The 14,942-nt window shown below is 46.5% G+C and overlaps 1 protein-coding gene across 1 annotated transcript in view; it reads right to left on the bottom strand.

The window, feature by feature from the left end:
- LOC147881732 (uncharacterized) overlaps positions 1 to 14,395 on the bottom strand; it is a 91,292-nt gene extending 76,897 nt beyond the window's left edge. Inside the window, exon 1 of the mRNA XM_087402011.1 lies at positions 13,965 to 14,395. Coding sequence (XP_087258137.1) covers positions 13,965 to 14,108 — 144 coding nt within the window. The 5' untranslated portion in view covers positions 14,109 to 14,395. The remainder of the gene's footprint in view (positions 1 to 13,964) is intronic.
- Between the last annotated feature and the right edge of the window lie 547 nt (positions 14,396 to 14,942).

The following is a 14,942-nucleotide window of genomic DNA, read 5'->3' as shown; positions in this document are numbered from 1 at the left end:
ACAACATGCATATATATATATATATATATATATATATTTGTATCTCCCCCCTTCTGCTCCATTTTTTTGTGCCATTTTTTGTATCATCTGGAGATAGATACACATTTTTTGCACCAGGACTAGACACACCGTCCTTCATAACTTTTTTGAAGAAACGGTTGGCCGGACCGTTTTGAGATCGCCACCGTTATGCTCATTGTACTAGTTAACTTTAGTCTCATAGACCTTCACGGTCTCCTGAAGACTTTAATAAAATTTCTTTCTCTCTCTCTCTCTCTTTCCCATGGGCCCATTTTGGCCTTTAGTGGACAATAATACACTTTCTTTCTTTCTTTCTTTCTCTCTCTCTCTCTCTCTCTCTCTCTCTCTCTCTCTCTCTCTCTCTCGGGCTGTCACGGCTTCCCACTTGCTTGAAGCACCACCACTATTGTGCCCATACACAAAGCCAAGGACCCTATGGAGACTAGCAACTACCATACCCTCATGATTGGCCACACTTTGGCCAAGATTTATGGACCAGTTTTAGAGAGGGAGCTCAGCAGTCATACAGAGGCTCGAGGGTAGTGGGTACTAGGATAGGCAGGATTCCAGAGACATCATTCTACCCTAGATCACATCTTCACTCTAAGGGCTATCATTGAGGAGGAGAGATCTAGACACTAGAAGGTCTACACATGCTTTGTAGACTTTCGGAAGGCTTACTGTCCCAGGACTCCCGCATGATCAGGAGACTACAGGAGCTGCAAATCCCAAAGATACTCATATGGGGAGTGATGAGCCTATATGAGTCAGTCAGAGGCAGAGTTCGTACCCCCGGCGGATTGGGCCAAGAGTACGATCGGAGTGAAGTAGGGCTGCCCCCTCTCACCGACCTTTTTGGGCTTTACATTGATGAGATCACTTCCTTGCCTAGGAGGCGAAGGATCACCACTGGCCAATCTCATGATACAAATATTGCTATACGCTGATGACATAGCCCTTATCTCACCCTCAGCGAAGGGGCTGCAAAGACATCTAGAGGCCCTAGAGGTGTTTTGCACAGAGAGAGACCTATCAGTCAACCTTGGGAAGACCAAGGTTATGGTCTTCAAGACCTCACACGCAATGCTTCGTCGACTCAGTTTCACCTATCGAGATGAACCAGTGGAGATAGTGCAGTCCTACACATATTTGGGAGCAGTCTTCCCAGGACCCCTTTTCACTATGACACATGCAGCCCATGCACGACTCACACGGGGACGGGGTGCTTTGGCATGATTGGAGAGACAGTGCTTTCCAGGCACACTTTCAAGATTCACCGACGAAGTGCTGGCTCTTCGATACGCTAGTGCAACCGACTGCCATGTATGCAACACCCTTCTGGGGTTGTGATCTACCGATACCACAGTGGAGGATTTGAGCAGCTACATGTGACTATGGGATCTAGGATGATTCGGAGCAAGCTCTCTGTCCCTCATGAGATAGTACATGCAGAGCTCGCCATCTTGACACAACTACAGACTGATGCCATCTTCAAGGCAGTGACATTCATTCATAGAGTTTGGGACCTACCCCATTGGAGACTACCGAGGCTGGCCCTGGAGTCATCCAAAATATTAGTTGAGCATGGGGCGGACACATGATATGCACGTATATACACATGGTTTGCTGAACACGGGATTCAGATGGATAGGCTTCCTCCCTTTTAGTACAATATGGATGCACCCCTCGAGTCCATTCCACAAGATCAGATTAACTGTATCATACAGCTAGATCTCCTCCTACTCCACACCTCGGACTTGGGGGGAGATTAGGAGCTCCCCATCAACACCCCGTTCTACCGCGACCACTTCTTGAGCATCTCAGAGGAGGGATTCATCATCAAACCCCCAGTATCTCAAGGACAAAGGAGTCTCACACGCATTGAGGATCGCTATTGGGCATATGAAAGGTTTCATCCCATTAGCTTAGGATTGAGACAAGGAGAGCAGCACAAATACCGGTAGAGCAGCGGATCTGCATGCTATGCACACTGGGAGTGATTGAGACAGAGGAGCACTCTCTGTGCGTCTGCCCAACCCACTACGAGATTTGAGGACGATACCACTGTCTCTACAAGAATGGGAGTGGCTTCGACCCACTATCACGATTGATCAACTTCCATGACCAAGTCTGCATTGGGCTCTATCTGCTTGAGATGCGTCGACACAAGGAGACCTTGCTACAACGTATTAGAGAGCAGTAGGAGGCGATCAAACCACAAGATACAAAGGCTGACCAGACAAAGCGGCGAGTCACAGATTTCTATGTTTTTGAGTCAGCTCCAGGACACAATAGGATGGAGGAGGAGGAGGAGCTATTACCTTTGTATTTTATGGGATATGATGCAGCCCGTGCCCTCTACTCTGGATCTTGATTTGGGATTTGCTCATCCGATGCGCATCAGGCTGCATTTTGCCTCTTTTCCTACAGCATGTTATCGGTGCCGGCAGGTTGGTCATTTTGCACGTGCTTGCCCTTCGGCTTCCATGACCACTCCTCCTGCTCCTTCTTCAACTGTAAAGTTTACTCTTCCTTCTCCTCCGGTATCTGCTAAGGCTTTACTGGATAAGCCTTCTTTTACTGCTCCGAAGCATTACTGGAGGAAGGTAGAAAAATCACAGATTAATCTTTTTCTTTCTGAAGAAGTTCAGGATCCGAGCATCATCAGCCTCCTCCTCTAGATATGGATGTGCCCCTTGCAGAGGAGATCATACAGGATGCTGCACATGCTCTTTCTCACGTTGATCCTCGAAGTGAAGCTGAAATGCTGAGTCCTGCTTTATCAGATGCAACTCTTTCATCGAAGGATACAGATGTTGATCTAGCTCCTTTGCCTCTAATGCATGTGCCAGAGTCTTCTTTTGTTCGGGATGCGGAAGTGCCTTTTTTACTGGAATCTTTTCATCCCATGTTACAACAGTTTTTTGACCTTGTGATTCAGAAATTTCGGGTACCATCCTATATCAAGAAGAATCACAAGGGCAAAAAATAGCTTGTTTTTATTGATGGTGTGGTCACTCCATCAATTTTTACAGAGCAATAATTTGAAGCTGGAGGATGCTATGTTTGATCCTCCTCCAGCTTGATATGTAACTTTTTACTTGGCTGCCTCATGACTTTTGCTCCGAGGCTTTACTTGTAAATTTTTTCCTTGTACTTATTGGTGGGTTTTTACCTCTTTTGAGGTTTCTCACACAAAAATATAAGATTTCACTTTTTTTTTAAATGTGTGTGTGTGTGTGTGTGTGTTATAATTGGTGTGAGAGAGAGAGGTGTGTACAGTGTGTGAGAGAGGTGTGTGAGCGTTGGTAATGGAGAGAGAGTGAGATTCCGTGCTAGCCCTCGTGCTCCCACGCTACAGCTACTTAATTCTCCCTCAGTTTGACACCCTCGAGGTTCCTTTTGACGTTCGTTTTCTATCCATACGCTCTGTCAAAAAATTCGGGAAAAAAAATCGTACTGTCAAAAATCCATACGATTTTGTCTGTACAGTCGGAAAAATCCGTACAGTCCATACAGTCGGGGAAGTCCATACAGTTTGCTTGTCAGGAAAAAAAAAATTACTGTCAAAAACCCGTACGATTTTGTCCGTACAATCATAAAACCCGTACGATTTTGTCCATACAGTCGGGGAAGTCCGTACAGTTTGCTTGTCAGGGGAAAAAAAACCCATACGATTTTGTTCGTACAATCATAAAATTCCGTACAGTTTGTACAGTTTTGTCCGTACAGTCGAGGAAGTCCATACAGTTTGCCTGTCAGAAAAAAAAAATCGTACTATTAAAAATCCGTACGATTTTGTCCGTACAACCAGGAAAAAACCATACAGTTTTGTACCTGCTGTGCTTTCCTCCTTGTAAAGCGTTGCTACTTCCAAGTTTTTTCCTTAACTCGAATGGCGGATTATTCCTATGAGAAAACCTTTCACAAAGACAAGTCGATTTCCAACAAGAAACAAAAACAGGTGATGGATTCAGATGATTCCCTTCATGACTGTGCTGAGGCTCAGCTTGTTTATGAGGTTATGCATGAAGGGTTTGAAGACACCCGTAAAGGTTGGAAAGATCCACTTCCCACCACTGGCATTATGGTGGAAGTGGATGATATATTTGATCCAGTTAAGGAGTATGCAAAGCATGCCATTATAATTTTCTTCCCAGGACGGATGCCTGCTGCTGCAGATGTTGGGAATTGGTTGACTCGAACCCTGGGTGGTTCTTATGTCAAAAAAGTTCATTATGCAGCGAGGGGCTTTTTTGAGATCATCATGGCTGATGAGGAGCACCGTCAGGTTTTGCTGGAGCACTCTCCTCTTTTCTATGGCCAGCAGATGGTCCATGTTCTACCCTGGTCTCCCACCCAGGATTATCAGACATTGATTCGGCATCGTTGCCCTGTTTGGGTAGAAGTTGTGGATTTTTCTCAATGCTTGTCTTCTCTTCTACCTAAAATTGCAGCTTCCCTCGGTAAGGTGGTATGTCCACCGCGACCCAATGAAAATTCGAATCGCTTCTGCATTTTGTGGGATACAGATCATCCTACTCCAGCTTCATACTCGGTTACTGTGAATAATGTTTCCATGGGGAGTGCCTTTTACAAGCTCAAGTGGGGGCTGTTTGCAAGTGCTTGCTTTGAATGCAAGCAATTTGGACACATGGCTTCACAATGCCCTTCGCGAGCTCCACGGATGCAAGTGCAAGCTAAAATGGTTCAGCCTTTGAATAAGAATGCAAATGCCTCTTCTGTGGTCAAAAACAAAGGGGTCAAACAGTTTTTCTCTGTTCAAGACAAAGGCAAAGCCCCGGCTGTCTCACATGGTAATGCTTCTTTTCCTGTGCCTTTGTCCTCTCCACCTCAAGGAAAGGGGGAAATTTTTTTGACTGATGGATGGCAAACTCCTCGCAAAGTGATCTCCCCCAGGCGACCTTTGCCTTCTCGGACTTGGAGTGGTGCATCCTCTCATGGGAAAACACCTGCTGAAAACTCTGGTGTTGGCTTGACCTGGGCTGCTGTGACTGCAAAACGGACCTTGTTTCCTGAAGAAGAAGTTGCTGCACTTTTGTCCTCTCCTCAAGCTGATGCTTCATCCCAGGGCACAGGCCCGGACATTGAGGTGGAAATGCAAACGTAGACAGCCCGTTAGTTGTTGTACATACCTGTCCCATAACTGTAAATATGCTTGATCATCTGAAGAAGATTTTCAGTCCCCTCGAAAGGATCTATGAATTCGACCCATTTCTATTGTAACACAGAATGCCGTCGAGCGCAAGACCTAATTTCTTGGATTTGATTTCAATTCCAGGGTGTGTTACTCTCAATGTACAGGAAATGTGTGATGGTCGCAAATGGAAACTGGTCTGGATGTATATCAGGCAATTGCAGCCTGATATAATTGCTTTGCAAGAGCATAATCAGCATATGTATGCTGGTCAAATAGGCCATTTTGCTGGTTATGATATCTTCTATGCTGGAGAGCACTCCTTTTTTGGTGTGGCTTTTTTGGTAAAGCACGACCTTCAACCTGTTGTGGCTCTCAATGATCGCCATGGTAGATGGATTATTGTTCAATGCCTTGTTCAAGGGGAAATTTGTGAATTTGCATCGGTTTATGCCCCCCAGTCTTCTCCTGATAGAGCTTTGATCTAGGCTGCCATGCATACTTATCCATGGCGACAACATGCCTTCATTTGTGGTGACTTTAATAATGCCCCTCAATGGGGTGACAACACCTCAGGCCACACTCATATGTTGGCTTCTGAAACATAGGCATGGTCTGATTTTTTGCTTCAGTTGCGCCTCGTTGATCTCTGGAAGGAATTACAGCCCATGCTTCCGGGTTATACCTTTCAGCATAATGCTCAATCTTCTTATCGGGCACGCTTGGATAGATGGTATCAGATTGATCCACAACATTGTGATGCCTTTACTTGTCAAATTTGGGTTGATCATGCTTTCACACATTCGGATCATGCTCCTCTTTGGTTGAGGCTTTCCTTGTTAGAAATGACCCAACAGAGGGTACACGCAGTGGAAGACTTATAGTAATGCCTAGGAGCTCACACAGTGTGCGGTGTGGGTGTGGAATCACAAACTTCTTTACTTATGTGCATAAAATAGGTGTGCAAACTCATCAATAGACAATGAACAAGCTAGATAGAGACACCACCAAAATATATATTTCCGTCCAAAACTATGGACACAATACAAGAGAGATAGATCCAGAGTCCTACCAATGGTGTGGTCCTCTGATCTTACCACAAGGTCTTTCTCCTATCTGTTGGCTATCTCTAGACTCGAGCCCGCGTGCTCCACCTCGAGCGTAAGTAGACTTTCCGTCCAAAGATCTCAGCACCTTGCTGCCCTAGTAGACAGCCTAGGCTCAGCTCCAAGTGAGCTCAGTCTGCAGCAACTCTGGCCCTGCTTTGCCTCCTGGATGTAGGCCCAAAGATCAGGCTTCTGCTGCTCCTCTGTTTGCTGACTTGCTGGATGTGAAATGAGGCCTGTGGCCTCTCCTTTTATAGGCCCCAAGGGCCCCTTGAAATAACCGACCAGCCAGCCCTAAATGGGCCGACTGGCTGGTCTGTTTGGGCCGACCAGTCTGCCCCAAAACAGCCCTTTAAGGGCTCACAAAACTAGGGCCCTTTGGCCCACACTTCTGGGGCTTTTGGCCCTCCAATCAAGGCAGGGGCCCAGCCTATATAAGGCATGCCACTGCCCACTGGCAGCCCCATTTGCTGCTCTACCAGGCCCCATGCAGCCCCGTACACCTGCGCTCCTGACCTGCCATGTCAGCGCATGTTTTCCTTGTTCTCCTCATCTGCCACATGTGCGCCTCAGCTCTGTACTATTCCGTACTGTTGCTGATGTCATCCGTGGTCTCTTCTCTTGGGTCCCTACTGCTGTCCTCTGCTCCGCCTTATGCTCCTGCAGATCACCCAGGTACCCGCCTCTCTTCTTTTGGGGCACATCCTGCCATAGGTCTCCCTCCCCCATGCTCTCCACATTTGGGGGCTTACAGATGGGGAGGTGACCTTTCCAACACCCCCTCTCACCGACACATCCAGGCCCAATGCCAACACGTCGATGAAGATGCTCCAATAACTCCCTGGTCGTAGTCCTCTGGAACTTTTCGATGTCGAAATCTTTTCCTTGCTTTTCATCTAGTGGCTCCTACTCCACCAGGTCCGGTTCCGCTTCCGCACACCATCCTGGTACACATGTCCATCTCTAATAGCACCTCCTAGCACCACCCCCTTCCGTCACATTCCTGCCTTCGAATTCGAGCAACCTAGCCTCCACGATCTTCCAGTTGTCCCCCTCATAATGAGTGAACAACCTGGAGTCTTCCAGCCACCATGCTCTGAGGGTCAGTTTCAACCCGTCCTTCCTTTGGCAAGGTCTGCAACAAAAGTACATCTCCAGATCACCTGGACTGCAAACTTTAAACGCACCTGACTGAACCTGAGTCACCCTCCTTCTCGCAAGGGCACAATCCTCCAGTCGTGGAAGTCGATTCCCTAGAGCTTCTAAATCAGGGTCGTCCTTCAGCAAGGTCCCTGCCTTCAGGATCCCACACCTGTGAGCCTCCTACTTGGGCTCTGATACCATGTTAGAAATGACCCAACAGAGGGTACACACAGCGGAAGACTTATAGTAATGCCCAAGAGCTCACACAGTGTGCGGTGTGGGTGTGGAATCACAAACTTCTTTACTTATGTGCATAAAATAGGTGTGCAAACTCATCAATAGACAATGAACCAGCCAGATAGAGAAACCACCAAAATATATATTTCCGTCCAAAACTATGGACACAATACAAGAGAGATAGATCCAAAGTCCCACCAATGGTGTGGTCCTCTGATCTTACCACAAGGTCTTTCTCCTATCTATTGGCTATCTCTAGACTCGAGCCCGCATGCTCCACCTCGAGCGTAAGTAGACTTTCCGTCCAAAGATCTCAGCACCTTGCTGCCCTAGTAGACAGCCTAGGTTCAGCTCCAAGTGAGCTCAGTCTGCAGCAACTCTGGCCCTGCTTTGCCTCCTGGATGTAGGCCCAAAGATCAGGCTTCTGCTGCTCCTCTGTTTGCTGACTTGCTGGATGTGAAATGAGGCCTGTGGCCTCTGCTTTTATAGGCCCCAAGGGCCCCTTGAAATAACCGACCAGCCAGCCCTAAATGGGCCCACTGGCTGGTCTGTTTGGGACGACCAGTCTGCCCCAAAACAGCCCTTTAAGGGCTCACAAAACTAGGGCCCTTTGGCCCACACTTCTGGGGCTTTTGGCCCTCCAATCAAGGCAGGGGCCCAGCCAATATAAGGCATGCCACTGCCCACTGGCAGCCCCATTTGCTGCTCTACCAGGCCCCATGCAGCCCCGTACACCTGCGCTCCTGACCTGCCATGTCAGCGCATGTTTTCCTTGTTCTCCTCATCTGCCACATGTGCGCCTCAGCTCTGTACTATTCCGTACTGTTGCTGACGTCATCCGTGGTCTCTTCTCTTGGGTCCCTACTGCTGTCCTCTGCTCTGCCTTATGCTCCTGCAGATCACCCAGGTACCCGCCTCTCTTCTTTTGGGGCACATCCTGCCCTAGGTCTCCCTCCCCCACGCTCTCCTCATTTGGGGGCTTACAGATGGGGAGGTGACCTTTCCAACATTCCTTACATGAATTTCCCACTGACAGATTGCCTTCCCGAAGGCTTTTGCTGATTAATAATAGTTATCTGGAGCATGCTGACTTTAAAGCCTTGGTCTCTGACGCTATTCAGCCTCTCTCTCACCAAATACGCATTGGTTTGGATTATGTCTGGCAAGCTTTTGTTGCTCGGATGCAAGCAGTTATTCGAGATTATGGCAAATCTTATATGCAAGCCACAAGGGAGAATGTAGCACATGCCAAATTTACATGTCAGAGTTTGACTGAGCTTGCTCATCTTCGCCCTTTGTCTTCAGAGGAAAGCATGCTCTTATGTCAGGCTCAATTCTCTCTTCAATCTAATGATCGCAGAAAGCTTGCTAAATGGGAAACTCGATCCAGACAACGGGCATTTTTGGATAAGGCTGTTCTTCCAAGCAATTTTTTAAGAGTTTACACTACAAAGACAGGCTGCCAATATCTGTCGGATCCGGATGCCTGATGGTTCTTGGTCAACATCTCGTTCAGAGCTTGCTGATTTATGCGTGCAGCACTTCTCCACTCATTTTGGGCATCTGGATACTCTTTCTCCGCGGGTCGTGTCTGCAGGTCAGCTTCTTTTGCAACATATTCATCCAATTCTGTCTGATGCTCAGGCTTTGGAACTTGAACATCCCTTCACTGAAAGGGAATTGTCTGATGCACTGAGATCCTGTGGCGGATGGAAATCTCCAGGATGGGATGGTCTCACTGTTGAATTTTTTCTTGCATTCTGGGATCTTCTTAAATTCACCTTGCTGCACATGGTAAATACAGCATGGCAAAATCAGCACATGCCTTTGTCATGGAAAAAGGGTCTTCTCAAGCTGATTCCAAAAAAGCAGCTATGTGATTCACTGGGTGACTAGAGGCCAATCATGCTCATGCCAGTCATTTACAAGATCATTGCCAAAATGGTGGTTGATCGAATTAAAGGTTATTTGCATGATGGGTTGCATCCCTCCCAATATGGCTTTGTTCCACGTCGCCATATCACAGATAACATTGCCAATGCTTATATTGGGATTGAATATGCCAAATACACGCAGCAGGATGTTCTACTCTTGCAGGTAGATATTGCAAAAGCCTTTGACACAGTTCAATGGGATTTCATCTCGCAAACTATGCGAGCTTTGGGGTTTGGACAAAAAATGCAGCAGGTTATTTACTGGCTTTACAGAGATAGCAATGCGGCTTGCCTTATCTTTGGGGATATCTCTGATGAGTGGACTCTTCGTTGTTCGGTCCGCCAAGGATGCCCTCTCAATGCTTTACTGTATGCCATTGCTACTCATCCTATGCTGCAATATATTGATCATCTTGTGGCTACAGGATCACATCATGGCTTGGAATTGGATGCTAATCGCAGCATGGTTGCTCAAGCTTATGCTGATGATTCTTTCTTTACCCCGAAGAATACGCCCCATGATCTTGGTGCCTTGATGCAGGCCCTCTCTATTTATGGTTTGGCAGCTGGTCTTCATGTTAATTTTCAGAAGTCTAAGCTGCTCCCTTTGCATTCCAAAGACTGGCATAGTCTATGATGGCCCGGGGATATCATTCCACCCACTCAGTTTGTTCGTCATCTTGGTTACGCTTTGGGGTTGGAACTCACTCGCCGACAACAAACTGATTGGGTTTTGGCTAAGCTTCGGAAAAAGCTTGAGTATTGGAAACTGGCAACCTGGCCTTTGCACGTTCGTCTTCGAATAGTGCAGTCCATCCTTATGGCATATATTCAATTTTACTTGCCATTGATCATGTTCACTAAGGCAGATCTTACATCTTTCATGTCTGTCTTTATGGAACTCTTCTGGCGATCCAAACATGGCAGAAAAAGTCTCAGGCTGCTTTCGATGCATCACATTTGTTCTCCCAAGATGCATGGTGGATTGAACATCACGGATATTCATGTGCATATTCTTGCCCACAGGGGGAAATGTTGCTGCAATTTCTGCAAGGTGATCAGCCTTGGGCTCTTATGATTAGGACTCTGGTCACTCATATCAGTATTTCTGCGTTTGGTCATTGGCGACTCGATCACTGGGATTTCTTTTTTGGCTGCACTGATGGCACTTTGCCTGGATGCCCTTTTGTCTCCCGCTTACTTCTTGACTGGAAGCATGTTCTTTCTCATCTGGAATGGAATGGACGGCAATCTTTGCTTGGGAATTCTTTGAGAGCTGAAAGCATTCACTGGTCGAAAGTCTTTCAGCCTCCCTTGGCTTTATAGGAACCTCGACGTTCCTACTTTGTCTCGTTTAAAGGCATCACCTCAGTTGCTGATGTTATAGATGATGCTGATACTGTGCTCCCCTTTTCTCCAGCAGCCACTACATATGGATTGGGCTCTCATTATCATCCTTTGTGGCGACAAATTACTTCTATGCTTTCACCCTTTGTTCTGATTCCTCCTTTGGAACTCCAGGACCGACTGGAAGATTGAACTTTGACTTCTCCAGGGTCCTCTTCTCGTGTGATTCTGTTTGGCGAATGCATCGCCTAACCAAGTGGAGGAAAAGATTACAGCAACTTTGGGCCTATAAAGTGCCGCTTCGGCAACATGTTTTCTTTTGGCGAGTTCTTTTGGGAGTGTTTCCATCTGGACAGCTATTAGCTCATCGACACATTGCTCCTGCACTTTTCCATAGATGTTCTGCTTCTTCGGAGACTGTGCCTCACTTGTTTTGGCATTGTCCGTGCTCTCACGAGTTTTTTGATCTGCTTCGACAGCACCTGCGAGCGAGATTCCCATCTGTTCCGTTTGGGAAGTTCTTCTAGCTATTTGGGTTTCATCCATCCAGACCGGAGTTTCATCTTTTCTTTGTTTGGGTTCGCTATTGGGCACTATGGACTTTATGGACATATAGGAATTGTAAAGTCTTTGGTGATCCTACTTTCTCTCTGTTTGGCTTTTTTAGGCGTTCTCTGCAGCAATCTTTCTTTGATTGCTTGCAGACCCGCTGCATAGATCATGAGGTCTTTTTGGCATATACTGAAATTTTCAGTTGATGTAATTGTAGCACCTTTTTTTGAGATTGCTACTCATATAATATAATCAATCAAAGATTTCACCCAAAAAAAAAAGTGTGTTATAATCAATCAAAAGTTTTCACTAAAAAAAAAAGTGTGTGTGTGTGTAGTGAAGCACACTTAGTACTAAGACTTAGTACTTACTACTAAAGTACACTTAGTACTATCTAGAACCATGACACAAGTGATGATGCAGTAGAAGGCGCCCTCTAGGAGGTGCCAATGATTTAGGAAGTCCCTATGGTGTAGGGCTGATTGCCTTTGATGTAGGAGAGGTGCCTATGACCTAGGACACCCTCTCTCCCACTCTATAAATGAGAGGCTTCTCTCTCACAATCAATAGAACACACTTGGGGATTCTTCTTGTGCTCTCAACTCTTGTCATGATGCATCTCTTCTCTCCCACTCATTCCCAACATTAAGAATGACCGCCCAAAAAGTGCTTGTATATAGTCATCGGTCAAACAAGGCAATCAAAGATCAATGGCGTCGTGCTCACATTCTAGAAATGTGCTTGGATATAGTATCTAGTCTTACAAGGAGGCATGTCCTCTGATCAATTGTGCCTATGCTGCCGGTTTCATGGTAAACTCGAGACCTATGGAACTGCAGCCCAACTATACATAAGACCTAAATATCACCACTGGCTCCTCTACAAGTGTGAAGGCCTCCCCATTGGAGCCGAGCCTCGTTAATGTTGAAGCTCATAACCTTGGTTTTACCCAAGGTGACCTTTATGTCATGGCCCTCATAGAAGTAAACTCTCTATTTCCAAAATCTGATGTGGTCTAGTGTGAGCGACCCATCTAAAACTTGCATGTCCCATCGTGTGCAACACCGTGCTCTCAACTTGCTTGCTAATGTGTATCTCAAGAGTAGACCCATATACCTTGGTCATTAGATGGCCAACCATGATAGTCCAATAGTTGATGGGATCCCCTGCCTTGTGAATGGTTATGATGGTGTTTGTGGTCCAAGAGCTTGGAAGGCTTGTGCAAAAGCTTCATTGAACAGCTTGGCTAGGATTGGAGCGAGGACCTCCCAGCCGTGGGTTAGGAGTTTTGCTTGAGGCCATCCTGATCCTTGGCTTTACCATCCTTCATGTGGCTTTTGGTGAAGAGTGAGGATGTGGTGGGGCGGGGTCGGGCATTGGATTGGTTAGGAACATCATAGATGTATCCACGTAAGCTTTCTAGAGGCTGGGGTCCTTGAGAGGACATGGTGATTTCTTCTCCAACAGCTTCATCCAATATTTGTTGGAATTACTACTGTAAAGTACACATAAAAGCTTTTGTTCATGGCAGGCAAGAAGGTGTCGTTTCTTCCATCGCACTAAACATCGATACTCTTTCCAAGTCTGATTCTAAGTGGGGTGTCCTGGGTTGGTCTCAAAGCGCCAGCATTGCCTAAGCGCTTTGCACTCGTCATCATAGGGGCAATGTGTCTCTGCCAAACAATGTGTTATGCTATCCATGTTGACCACACATAGGGGATTTCTATTGCCTGAGGCCTTAGAACGACTACAATGACTAAGCGCTAAGCAAGATGAGGCTTCCCCATGCCACACGTCCCTAAGTTGTATGAGCTTCATCAATGTGTACTAGCAATCTTTTTGCATGGCATTGTGCTTACAGTTTTCTCTTGGAAGGAAGGAAATGAAGCCTTCTGGCCTCTCATTACTTCAACTCTTCGTGCCAACCAGACCATACATTTGGGAACAAGTGAATGTTGAACACCGTATCTTCCTTGAGAATGCCTTGTGGTATTTAGCATTCCACCTTAAGTCGCCGCACCCCCACAAGATACTTTGTAATTTCATGATTCGATTTCAATTTGACATAAGTGGATAGATAGAGTGAGCACTCCGGTGGGCACTTCTTGCGTGACGTCCATGTACTGTTTTGGTTCATAGAAGCTGTGAATCTCAGAAAGTGCTAGTAAGCTTTTTTCCTTTCTTCCCTTAACTCGTAGCCAGATTTCTAGTTTCAAGCTTTAAAATAGCAAACGAAAAGAAGATACGCAAGCTTTGAAAGTTTCGTTAAGGCTAACGTTCATAGCCCTTAAAAGTGGGTTCACGAAGCTCTCAGTCATGTTCCCAACGCTGGAAGCATGCTCAACATTTCAAAACCCATCATACTAAAACCAGCCAAAGGCGGAACACAAACAGGCAAATGAAAGTTCCTCTCAGGAACAAAAGATTAAGCTTAGTGAGCAAAAGCAGTCGAGTCTAGAAGCGCACCAGTTCATTGTCAATGCTAAAGCAAATGGCTGGCCCCGGTAGCCACGATGCTTTGAGATCCTCCGGCCTGTGCAAAACGGCAAAATAGAGCTTTCCTCTGATCACCTCCGATATACCACTCCTGTCCATGTCTTTCTGACCCATTTCATAAAGCTACGCTTTTCCAGCTTCAATTCGCTGCTGAGTCCTTCTATGGCGTTGTTTCCTGTACTTTCATCCAAGTGGATAGAATTTATCCTATCTTGAAGCTCTCACTGCCTGTCCTTTAAACCCAGCTCATTGTAAATATGATATTGTGAGGAGAGTGGTATATCGACGACCCTTCACTTTTGGCATGACTCTGAAAGCCCTGTAGTATGATACAATGCATACCAAACCCACAATGAGGCGGAGAGCGGCAGTTGAATCGTACCATTCCAAGTCGTTGCGTCGCTAGTGCTTGTAGAAAGATCGTTGCTTTCTGACCGACGACAGAATCCGGATAGCCGATCGGCGCTGGTGCATGCAAACCAATGACGATTGGAATTCGGGACGCTGCTCGGTCGTTTCCAGAGGAAATGCGATAGTGCCGGTCTCAAAACTACAACGTCTCACGCGCTTCCTCTCATCAGGACGTTACTCGAAATCGCAATGGATGTCTGCCCAGCACAATGCGTTCGGATTCGAAACGACGCGATAGCAGCTATATTTGGGCTGTTCCTGAGACAGAATTGCGCGCTTGGGGCAAATTTTGGATGGAAATCAGGCGAAGTTCGGGTGAAGGGCGATAGACAAACAGGTGAAGTTCCCTTCTCTTTCGGTTGGATTTGTCTTGGCTTTTGGTTTTGGTTTCCATGGGCGGGAGAGTCGCGACTCCCCACATCCATCATTTATGTATATCCATTTCATGTATCCATCACCTCCCTCACCTTCACGTGACACTTGACATTTGTCATATCCATGCGTTGTCGCACCCATGCGTTCTCCCTGAGGTCCAAG

Source organism: Dipteris shenzhenensis, chromosome 30, assembly GCF_047967505.1.
Source record: "Dipteris shenzhenensis isolate YYH24624 ecotype China chromosome 30, Dip_SZ_1.0, whole genome shotgun sequence".
NCBI lineage: Eukaryota > Viridiplantae > Streptophyta > Polypodiopsida > Gleicheniales > Dipteridaceae > Dipteris > Dipteris shenzhenensis.
The sequence above is the reverse complement of the archived record's forward strand: the minus strand, read 5'-3'. Positions and strand labels throughout refer to the sequence as shown.